The sequence below is a fragment of the Theobroma cacao genome, chromosome 10, assembly GCF_000208745.1.
Source record: "Theobroma cacao cultivar B97-61/B2 chromosome 10, Criollo_cocoa_genome_V2, whole genome shotgun sequence".
Taxonomy (NCBI): Eukaryota; Viridiplantae; Streptophyta; class Magnoliopsida; order Malvales; family Malvaceae; genus Theobroma; species Theobroma cacao.
Window position 1 is genome coordinate 18,387,463 of NC_030859.1, and position 12,605 is coordinate 18,400,067.

A 12,605-nucleotide genomic window follows, 5' to 3' on the forward strand; every position below is an offset into this window, starting at 1 on the left:
TCACTAGAAACACCCATTTGCATCTAACTGGTTTCTTTCCCAATGGGGAGTAACAAGTTCCCAAGTCTTAATTTTTGTCAAAGCCTTCATCACTTCAACCATTGCCTTTTTCCATTTTGGATCATGATATGCTTCTTGTCAACCCTGTGGAATAAAAATGGAAGAGATAGACAATACAAAGGTTCTGTAGAAAGGAGACAAAGAATCATAGGAAACAAAGTTAGAAATAGGATGTTTACAACAAGCTTTGACTCCTTTTCTGGTAGCAATAGGAACATAAAATCATTAGCAATGGAATTAGAATTAGAGCAATCAAAAGTTAACGCAGAATCACCACATGTATTTTTAGGGACAGAACTTAGAGATGGCGCTTGACCAGGTATTGCATGCTCGATGGCTTTATCCATCTTTTCCCATCATGTGTAGGTTTTCAAATTTGACCTATCCAATCGCCTAGTTTTAGGTTGTTCCGTGTCATCTCTAGGATTTTGACTAGGAAATTGTGTAGGGGCAGGTACTATCGCCTCCACCTCTTCCTCCATTTCACAAAGTACTTTCTTGAGGGTGAATAATAGCACTTATATCCCTTTTGAGTTGCAGAGTAGCCAACAAACACATTTAAGGGCCCTAGGTTCTAACTTACCTACATTCCTCTTATGAGCAAAACACACATTTACAAAATTTTGACGGAATAGTATATGAATTATTACCTTGTAGAACTTTTAAAGGACTTCTAAAATTAAGTGTTTTTGGGGGCATTCTGTTAATAAGGTATGCGGCTGAAAGTACTGCGTTACCTCAGTAAACCTTTTGAACATTCATAGTAAACATTAGAGATCGAGCCACTTCTAATAATGCCTGTTCTTCCTTTTAGACACTCCATTTTGTGCACTATTGTTCACACAACTAGTTTGGTGCAATATCTTATTGGAATCTAGATATGCATGAAACACATCATCCTTGTATTCTGTACCATTGTCCGTTTTCAGAACCTTAACCTGGGCATCAAATTCTATACAAACCATTTTGTGAAATAGTTGAAAAGAAGAAAAAACCTCATTTTTTGCTTTCATTAAATAAACCCAAGTTAATCTAGTACAACAATCGATAAAGGTAATAAACCATCTGTAACCAGATAGAGAAATTGTTCGACTAGGTCCCCATACATCAGAATGAATAGTCATAAAAAGAACTAAACTCTTATTATTAATTGAAGGATAAGAATGTCTGGTGTGTTTTGCAAATTCACGAGCATCACAAAATAATAAATCCAACTTGCATTGTTTAAACAAACTAGGATATAATCTTTCTAAAACAGAAAAAGATGGGTGTCCTAATCGTCTATGCCACTGGATTATTTCTTAGTTAACATTCATAGATTCTACTAACAGGGCTCGGGCTATACCAGGAATCAAGGTCCTACAACCTTCCACTAGTAGATACAAGCCATCTTGTAGTCTACCAAAGCCAATTGTTCTCCCTGTTTTCAGGTCTTGAAAAACACTATGAGTAGGAAAGAATTCAATTTTGCAACCAAGTGCTTTTGTGATTGAACTAACAGATAAAAGGTTAATAGGAAAACTAGGAACATAAAGGACTGAAGATAGATTAATGGTGGGAGTACATTTAACAGAAATTGTTCCAGATATAGAGTCTAAAAATCCTGCTATATTGAGAATTTATTGGAAGAGCCTGTCATATGTTTGTTTGCTCCAGAATCTAATCCATAAATCATTATGAGTGTCAAGATTGGCAAGAAAAGTAGTACCTGTTTTGACAAAATTGGAGGAAGCAACTGTGGTCGATTGAGAATCAAATTGAGACAAAAGACACCTTAGGGTTTGTACTTCTTCATTGGAAAGATTCTCAGTATTAGTTGTCTCTCTAGGTATTTCTATTGTTTCGGATAGGTTTGTTTGTGGTCTTGTTGAGCCCATTTGTTAACCTCTAAGACCCCTAGTTGGTTGACCATTCAGCTTCCAACAAGTCTCCTTAGTGTGCTTTGGCTTCCTTTGGCTGTGAAGCTATCTTGAACTAGCATGATCAGATGAGTTGATATGCATTTCTTCACAATCCCAACATACACATTCGAATGCACTACTTAGACCTTGGTACTATTAATTTCATTTTTCACTCATAGATTCATATTACATGCATAGGAGAATGATACTCTTCACTCTAGCTTTGCCCTATTGGACAAGTTAAACTGAGTAGGAGAGAACACTGAGCAGCAATGAGTTTTTGAATTGTCCATAAATAGATTAAGGCTTTAAATAAGCCTTCTATTATATTGTTTCAAATTATTTTACTCCATTGGATGTAAAGATAGATTCCAGTGTCCCCAGCTTCTACTCTTTCCTTTGCATGTTGAGGTTGCAATGATGAATCTCTTTTATGCTATTAATGCTGCTGCTATTGAAGGATCCTTTACCTGTAATGTATATCCCGTGTGATTTTTTTTTTCATGAGATTACAAACTAACCAAAATTAATTACTTTTCATCAGTAAATTGTACTGAAATTACACTTGAACAAACTACCATATCATCTGTGATTTCTTTGATTCAAGTAATTAACATTAACGCATGTGCAACTGACTTCATAGGAGCATACCAAACTCAGAACTGTTCAATTATTTATGCTAGCTTTGTTGCTGTCCCATAATCTATTAAAGGCATGATAAATTTTACTATCTTTGTTGCTTTGGACAGAAACTGCAAACTGTTGATAAATCAGATGCAATTGAACATCCTTTGGCATTGCTTGCAGAGGAGGTCAAAATGCTTCTGAAGAAAGATTCAACAGTGTTCATGCCAATTTTATGTCAGAGGCATCCAAATGCAACTATTGTTTCAGCTTCACTTCTACACAAGCTTTACGGGAACAAGTTGGTAAGCTGATATATAGCAACTCTATATATGTTTTACTTATCTAACCCAATTGTTGCACCTCATAAGCTTGAATTATTTTATATTTTTGACTTTGAGATCTTATAGACACTTATTTTCTCCAGAAACCTTTTGTTGATGGTGCTGAACATCTGACTGAGGATGTTGTATCTGTATTTCCGGCTGCTGATAACCTTGAGCAGTATATACTGGACCTCATAAAATCTGCTTGTGAAGGTGAAAATGTGGAGATCCATTTCAGGAAACTAATCCCATACCAGGTGAGATATCTGGATTTTAGTGTCCAAAGTTTTTTATTCAAATAATAACAAGCGGAACAACTTTCAGTGGCTAGAAGGGCCTTTGAGTCTTTAGAATTGGAGCTGATAAAGAAATGCCTTAGTCACATGGTGAAACACCTATATGTAGGTGCTCCAAATGCATTTCCATGGTACATTAATATTATTCAGGTTTTATTTGGTAATTACTTTTTTGCTTTTTTGAAAGTTTTAATAAGAGAATAAGTAATTTATCTCAATAAAAGAAAATGAAAAAGTAATTAAAAGTCAAAATCATTTCATATAATCTTGTCGTATTTGATTAAAATTGGCTAAAAGTAACCCCAGTTCAAACATAATTGTTTGATGTTGAAGCAAAATCATTACCTTTTGTTATCAGAGGAAGTCAAATTTTTTTAATTCTTTAAAAAGATTGTTTGTTTTTGTATCCAAATGCACTTAGTTGCTTTGTGTTTCAAAGCAAAAGTAAAAGAAGCAGCAATTATTGAGAGCCTAATATTTTCTTTTTCTTTTTCATTTGATTGACTGAAATATTCCGAACATAATAAAAATTTATAAAGATTTGAACTTTTGGTCCTCAGAAATGAGCTTGTTGAAACTTGGAAGTGTTTCTTTCATTCTCTCCTGTTATTTATAAATATTGAGTTTATCATTTATTCTTTAATGTGGTTGAGTTTGATATGAAAATAGTTATTTGTTTTCAGTTGTCTTCCATGTCTTCGTAAACACTCTTGAGAGATTACCATTTTCCTTTTCTTTAAGAGCTTGTACATCTTATAGTCTTGCAAAGGTGTTGATGCATAGATAACTTGACTATACAAATTCTGGCAATTGCTTGCTTTCTTTAGTAGATATGACTATACATTGACTTTGGAAAAAATAGTTGTGGCTGACTTGTTTTTAGGTTTTCTGTTGGTTACTTCTTTATGGCTAAACATAAGAGCTTGTCTAACACATATGATGTTACTTTACTGATGTTATGTTTAATTCCTTTTTCTCTTTTGTTAGACCTATATTTTGGAGCATGTGCAGTTACATTCTCTTATCTATAGCAAACAATGGTTGTCCTAGGTTGAAATTAGTGATCTTGCAACTCTATTCAGATCACTAAAACTAAAAAGCTACTTGTTTAATTTATTTTATAAACTAATTCATGCTTGGGCAGCCATGGTTGTAGCTGTTTTGAGTACATATTGGTTTTCCTTTGGGATAATAGGGTCAATGTAGTTTCTTTCTCACCAGTTCATCTTGAAAGAATTTGTCTGGTGATATTGATAGGACAAAAATGCTGGTTGAGATTGTGTATTCTATATTTATTTTCTCTTCCTTTTTTTTTTATAAAAAAAAAAATTTCTTTTTTTCTTTTTCAGATTGAATCTATTTCTGGGACAGTGGTGATGCGATGGATTAATTCACAGTTAGGAAGAATTATAGGTTGGGTGGAGCGGACTCTTCAACAAGAGGTAAACAAATTTTTTTTTTGTTTTTATTGTCCCTTCAAAAGCCATGATTTTTTGTCCTTCCATTTGTCTTTTTATTATCTATCTCTCTCTCCACTCTATTTTAGGATTTAGAAATGACTATTTATCTTTATTGGCCTTGCTTCAGTTGTTACTACATAGCTTTTTTTGTATATACAGCTTTAACCTTTTTCTCTTTACTGTTCTACTGGTGGGATGGGGTTAAAAATCAAATGAGGTAAAGCTAGAGAATTCTGGCATGGTATGTTGTTTGTTCTAATGAACATAGGATAGCCTTGCTGTACGGAATATTACATGAACTGGAAAGCCATGGTGGATCTTATAAAGTTGAAAAAGTATTTAAGAATTGACCTTGAACATATATGTGAGTGTGGTGACAAACTACAACGCTTGCAATGTAACTTTAGTTGGGATATTTGGAGAATGGTAGTTTTGTCCCTGAGTTGAGTTGATTTGGGCCGACTTGGTCTGGTACAAGCATATTTTGCCCATAAATCATGGGAAAATTTTGTTATGATTAGCTACATGTATGCATGCAGTCTGCATTATTTTGTTTCTTGTTTGAACTCTTTCATTATTGATAAGGCCTATTTTCTTTGAAAACTGTTTTTAGCGGTGGGACCCAATATCACCTCAACAGCGGCATGGGAGTTCAATTGTGGAAGTTTATAGGATCGTCGAGGAGGTATGAACATTCAAGTTTCTTTTATTGGCCCTTTTGGGTAATTTGTTTAAATGAAGCAGTTGATTATTTGGTGTATTATGTTTATTAGGATTCATCATATGATTCGCTGTTTTTAGAACTTTGACAAGCATTTAATTTTTTCCAAAACAGTTCTCAAGGAAATTATTCTCCGAAAACCTTTTTGCTTTGAGAACATGATGTAGCCGAAAGGTTTAGGGCAATTAGAACTCAACAATTAGGTCTAGAATAGGGTTGATTGTGTTGGAACAATAGAAAGATAATTGGGTTTTTCAAAGAAACCTCTTGAATAAATATTCAAAATAACAAAAGATGATAATGATAATCTTCTACCTAAGATACTTATTTATAATAGTTAAGATAAATCCTAATCAAATAGTTATTCTAATCCTAAATAAAGACTTAAAGTACTAAAATTCTAATAAAGATAGGAAAAAGAATTTCAAACTAAATAAATAAAATAAAATCCTAAACTAACTAAAATACTAAATAAATTTTCATATGCGCCTGCATCAGTCCCCTCGGGTCAGAAAAGACTCGACTCCGACGAGTAGGCCTTGACATACTCCTCATAGATGTCGGGATCCACTCTTTTTAATTCTTCTTCTGCAATCCAAGTGCTTTCATTAGCAGGTTTACCAAGCCATTTCACTAAAAATCGTCTATACGGGTTCCCCCGTCTAGATCGAACCTCTTTTACATCTAGCACATCCTCAATAACTTCAACCTTAGCAATTGGAAGGTGCTGAATTTGAGCGTCTATGGTAGATGCAGTTCCATCAATCCATCAAATGGATACAAGTCCAAAATATTGAAAATAGGACTGATTTGTAACTCAAGTGGCAACTCAATTAAGTAGGCATTTGAACTGATTTTCTTTAGCACCTTACAAGGTCCAAACTTTCTAGACTTGAGTTTGTGATAAGTACCCTTAGGAAATCTTTCTTGCCTCAAGTGCACAGGTACTTGATCACCTTCCTCAAATTCCTGCTTGCGACGATGTTGATTTGCTGTAAAAGAATATTCTGCATTGCTGGCCTTTAAAGCAGCCTTTACCTCTTCATGAATTTTTCGAATATGGTCAGCAAATAACTCTCCTTCATTACTCACTCTAGCTTCTTGTGGTAGGGGTACTAAATCTAGCACATGTTGAGGTTTTAACCCATATGCAGCCTCAAATGGTGTCTTCTTTATGCTTCGATTGACAGAATTGTTGTAAGCGAATTCAGCTTGGGGTATGACTAAACCCCAAGTCTTTGGGTTATTTTGAATAAGACATCTTAACATATTACCCAAACTTCGATTTACAACTTCTGTTTGACCATCTGTTTGCGGATGGCAAGTACTAGAATACTTCAACTCTGTCCCAAATTTCCTCCACAAAGTTCTCCAAAAATGTCCCATAAGCTTCACATCTCTATCAGAAACAATGGAAGTTGGAATTCCATGTAATCTTACAATCTCACGAAAGAATAATTCAGCAATATGAGTTGCATCAGAAGTCCTAAAACACGGAATAAAATGTGCCATTTTTGAAAACCGATCCACCACCACAAAGATAGAATCAAATCCTTTTGCTGTCTTTAGAAGTCCCAAAACAAAATCAATACTCAAATGAATCCAAGGTGCATCTGGTTCAGGTAAAGGAACATATAAACCTGTGTTTTGAGCACTGCTTTTACCAAATAGGCAAGCTGGACATCTTTTCACCAACCTCTCCACATCTCGGCGCATTTTTTGGCCAATAATAACGATCAGCCACCATTGCCAAAGTCTTGTCTCTCCCAAAATGTCCTCCTAAACCATCCCCATGAAGTTCTCTAATGATTTGCTCCCTTAAAGATCCTTCTGGAATGCACAACTGGTTACCTTTGAATAAATAATCTTCGTGCAACCTATAAGGTAAATTTTCAGCTTGTAATGAACCTTGCAAATCAGTTATTATCTTGCTGAAATATGAATCAGAACTATACTGATTTTTTAAGTTCTTCAAATCCTGTGACTTGAGTGCTCATAACTGATAACATTTTACATCGCCTACTCAAAGCATCAGCCACAGTATTAGACTGCCCAGATTTATATTTTAAAGAGAAATTAAATTCATTGAGAAAAGAACTCCACTTAGCATGTTGATTACTAAGCTTTTTTTGCGAATGCAAATACCTTAAAGCTTGATGGTCAGAATAAACAGCAAACTCACGATAAGCCAAGTAGTGCTGCCAATGACGAATGGCCCTTACCAAAGCATAAAACTCTAAGTCATAAGTTGAATAACGTCGTCTAGAGTCTGTCAACTTTTCACTAAAAAACTCTATAGGCCTTCCATCTTGACTAAGAACTGCTCCAATTCCTACATGTGAAGCATCACACTCAACAGCAAATAACTTCTCAAAATCTGGTAGTGCGAGAACTGGGGCTTCAGTCATCAAAGCTTTAACTCTTTCAAAGGCTTTTTGTGCAGAATGTGACCATTCAAATCCATCTTTCTTCAAAGATTCAGTTATAGGACTCATAATAGAACTAAAATTTCGAATGAATCTCCTATAAAAAGATGCCAAACCATGAAAACTTCTTACTTCTTTGATAGATGTAGGTGCTGGCCACTCTGAAATTGCACGAATCTTATCTGGATCTGGTTTCAAACCCTCTGCAGACACAATGAAACCAAGAAATACCACTTCTGGTTGCATAAAACTGCATTTTTTCAAGTTTATATAAAGCTGCTCCTTTTGAAGTACTTCTAGAACTTGTCGTAAATGTTTTAAGTGTTTTTCCTTAGTGTGGCTATAGATCAAAATATCATCAAAGTAAACCACCACAAATGAATTCAAGAAGGACTTGAGTACCTCTGCCATGACTCATGAATGTGCTTGGTGCATTTGAAAGGCCAAATGGCATCACCAACCATTCAAATAATCCATCCGGGGTTTTGAAAGCTGTTTTCCATTCATCTCCATCCCCCATTCTAATTTGATGGTATCCGCTCTTCAAATCTATCTTTGAAAACACTCTTGAACCAACTAATTGATCAAGCATCTCATCTAATCGAGTAATGGGAAAACGATACTTGATTGTAATTTTATTTATGGCACGGCTGTCCACACACATCCCCCATGAACCATCTTTCTTAGGAGCTAACAAAGCTGGGCAAGCAAANATGGTCAGAATAAACAGCAAACTCACGATAAGCCAAGTAGTGCTGCCAATGACGAATGGCCCTTACCAAAGCATAAAACTCTAAGTCATAAGTTGAATAACGTCGTCTAGAGTCTGTCAACTTTTCACTAAAAAACTCTATAGGCCTTCCATCTTGACTAAGAACTGCTCCAATTCCTACATATGAAGCATCACACTCAACAACAAATAACTTCTCAAAATCTGGTAGTGCGAGAACTGGGGCTTCAGTCATCAAAGCTTTAACTCTTTCAAAGGCTTTTTGTGCAGAATGTGACCATTCAAATCCATCTTTCTCTAAAGATTCAGTTATAGGACTCATAATAGAACTAAAATTTCGAATGAATCTCCTATAAAAAGATGCCAAACCATGAAAACGCCTTACTTCTTTGATAGATGTAGGTGCTGGCCACTCTGAAATTGCATGAATCTTCTCTAAATCTGGTTTCAAACCCTCTGCAGACACAATGAAACCAAGAAATACCACTTCTGGTTGCATAAAACTGCATTTTTTCAAGTTTATATAAAGCTGCTCCTTTTGAAGTACTTCTAAAACTTGTTGTAAATGTTTTAAGTGCTTTTCCTTATTGTGGCTATAGATCAAAATATCATCAAAGTAAACCACCACAAATGAATTCAAGAAGGACTTGAGTACCTCTGCCATGACTCTCATAAATGTGCTTGGTGCATTTGAAAGGCCAAATGGCATCACCAACCATTCAAATAATCCATCCAGTGTTTTGAAGGTTGTTTTCCATTCATCTCCATCCCTCATTCTAATTTGATGGTATCCGCTTTTCAAATCGATCTTTGAAAACACTCTTGAACCAACTAATTGATCAAGCATCTCATCTAATCGAGAAATGGGAAAACGATACTTGATTATAATTTTATTTATGGCACGGCTGTCCACACACATCCTCCATGAACCATCTTTCTTAGGAGCTAACAAAGCTGGGCAAGCACAAGGACTTTTACTTTCACGCACTAAACCTTTCTCCAACAACTCCTCAACCTGTCTTTGTACCTTAGCTCGCTGCATAGGTGGCATTCTATATGCTGGCAGATTTAGTAATGCTGCTCCTGGTACCAAATCAATTGCATGTTGGATGCTACGTAAAGGTGGTAGACTTTTCAGCAAATCCTCATTGAACAATTCTACAAACTCCTTCAATAACTGTTGAATTTCTGTTGGATATTGAGGAGATTTACCCATCTGATCACTTTTTAAATGCTTAGTTACCAAAGTATACATATTACCCATCTCACTACCTTCAGCTTCAAAATTTTCAGCAAATAAATACCTAATGATCTTGCTGATCTTGTTGTTTGCTGATTTCTTAGTCTCTTCTCTAAGAGGATATAAAGTGTACCTCTTGTTATTCTTGTAGAAAGAATAGGTATTTGGCTTCGTCTTATGAACCATATCGTGATCATACAACCAAGGTCTACCCACAAGAATATGACCAACATCCATTGGCACAACATCACATAGGGCCTCATCATCCAAGTTATCTCCCATAGTAAATTTCACCAAACATTGAGTAGTTACTGGTACTTCGTGTCCCTTCTTTAGCCACCCAATCTTGTAAGGATAAGGATGTTTGTTTGTAGGAAGCTTTAATTTGTTCACTGCCTCTTTTGAAATAATATTTTCCATGCTTCCTCCATCAATGACAAGATCACACACTTTACCTTCACAAACAACTCGTGTGCGAAAAATACTTCGCCTCTTCCAATCTTCTGCTTCCTCATTTACTGTTGTTGTCATTACTCTTCGTACCACTAATGACTCACCTTGTGCAGGATAAACATCGATTTCCTCTACCTCCTCCTCATACTCATCATAAACAGGCTCTAACTCTTCCCCTAATTCTGCTAAGTTCACCCTTCGTTGTGGGCAAGCAAAAGAAGTGTGCCCCTTTTCCCCACAAGTAAAACATCGAATATGGGAATTGTTGCCTCTTTTATTTGTAGAAGAACCAGAACTGTTTTGTCCTCCATAAGGCATTATACCCTTGCCTTTATCATTCTTTTCAATATTGGTTGCACCTCTATTAGTTTTATTGATTGTGGCAGCCCCTTGATAATTTTGTTGGGATTTTCGATAACCTCTTCTTGCTTTAGAATTATTTTGCCAATGGGTGCCATATAAGGGCTTTCTAGCACCATAGCGTAAAACTCGTTTTTCTGCTGATAGAGCATATTGACGAGCATCTTCAATGTTGTATAAACGAACTACTCCCATCTCGTCTCTAATAGAATGATTTAAACCAGCAAGATAACGAGAAGTAATTTGTTCGTTACTCTCAACTAACCCAACCCGAATTGATAAGTTATTGAATTTCGATGTATACTCCTCAACGGTCGTGTTATTTTGCTTCAAACAATGAAACTTTTCATATAATTTCATAGTATAATCAGCAGGTAAAAATTGCTTTCGTAATTTGCTTTTCATGTGCTTCCAAGTGCTGATTTTAAGCTTACCTTGTCGTGCACGTTGCTCTTCAACTCTCTTCCACCATTGAAGTGCAGTACCCTTTAATTTCAACTTTACAAATAACACTTTTCGATTTTCTGCCATGGGTTTCCATTCAAAGTAATTTTCCAAACTAGCTTCCCAATCCAAATATTCTTCCGTATGAAATTTTTCATGAAAATCAGTTACTTCGATCCTGATTCCTCCACTGTTTAAATCAAGAGCATGTAATAATCGGTCCTCCAATCCAACTCTTGCCGCTTGATTTGTGGGTCCATCTTCATGAAAGGGGTTCTTGTTCTCAAATTCGTTATCATCCTCGAGATCGTGAATCTCAAGGGGGTTGTGGTCACCTTCCGGATTTTCCATTCGGGCTTCCACTGGTTCTTGACGCTGCAAGACTTGCACAGCCCGGGTCAAGTCATCAATCATTCTCCGCATCTCTGCCAACTCAGCTTGTTGGGGCTGATTGCCTCTACCTCGACCTCTAGCTCGACCAACCATAATCTCCTAACTCAAATCCTTATAGGATAGTAAGATCGTTTGCTCTGATACCACTTGATGTAGCCGAAAGGTTTAGGGCAATTAGAACTCAACAATTAGGGCTAGAATAGGGTTGATTGTGTTGGAACAATAAAAAGATAATTGGGTTTTCAAAGAAACCTCTTGAATAAATATTCAAAATAACAAAAGATGATAATGATAATCTTCTACCTAAGATACTTATTTATAATAGTTAAGATAAATCCTAATCAAATAGTAATTCTAATCCTAAATAAAGACTTAAAGTACTAAAATTCTAATAAAGATAGGAAAAAGAATTTCAAACTAAATAAATAAAATAAAATCCTAAACTAACTAAAATACTAAATAAATTTTCATATGCGCCTGCATCAGAACAGCTTTTGTTGTTTTTACCAGATTCCAATTTTATTTTTTTCTCTTTGAGAACTATTTTTTCAATTTTAACTATTCAATGCCTATTTTCAGTTAACAACGGAAAACTTTTTTATTCTATGTAGAACAATGTGTTTCAGAACTAATAACTCGAATCAAGTCCACACATGTCCTGGACTTTTACATTTGCAATCATCCTTTAGTTTATTAGTAACTTTAATGATAAGATTTTAGAGTGTTCTTGTGTATTCCATTTATTATCTGTCTACTTGCAATTTCTTGTCCTCGTAAATTCATATACATTTTCACTGGCATAACTTTTGAGTTTCATTTTAATTCAATTTGGTTTAGTTTAGAGATCAGCCTATAAGTTTGTTTTGCAAGCAGTCACTCTTCCCTTATGCTTTTTGTCCCCTTTATGTTTTGCTATTTAAAAAAAAATCCATGTATAAAATTCAGAAATCTGTAGACAAATTTGCTATGTGTGGTTTTATTTTGTAATGTCAAATTTGGAATAAATTAGCAATTCAGAGTCGGTATCACAATTCTTGAAAGACATGAGTTACCAGTTACAATTTTGGCTATGATGTTGTCTTATGTGCTGGCTTTTAGTCCCCTTGGAGCCTATAAAGGTTGCTTAATTACCGGCCTACATCGTATATTATTAATTTGATTCAATGCTTTG

The 12,605-nt window shown here is 35.4% G+C and overlaps 1 protein-coding gene across 2 annotated transcripts in view; it reads left to right on the forward strand.

The window, feature by feature from the left end:
- The window catches only part of LOC18587119, a 30,257-nt gene that overhangs the window by 11,367 nt on the left and 6,285 nt on the right, over nucleotides 1–12,605 (forward strand). For both annotated transcript variants that reach the window (XR_001929878.1, XM_007010798.2), the window contains exons 15-18: nucleotides 2,711–2,890; nucleotides 3,013–3,168; nucleotides 4,557–4,649; nucleotides 5,281–5,352. Coding sequence is in view for 1 of the 2 variants with exons in the window: in XM_007010798.2 (XP_007010860.2) it covers nucleotides 2,711–2,890; nucleotides 3,013–3,168; nucleotides 4,557–4,649; nucleotides 5,281–5,352 (501 nt within the window). In the remaining variant the exon portion in view is untranslated. The remainder of the gene's footprint in view (nucleotides 1–2,710; nucleotides 2,891–3,012; nucleotides 3,169–4,556; nucleotides 4,650–5,280; nucleotides 5,353–12,605) is intronic.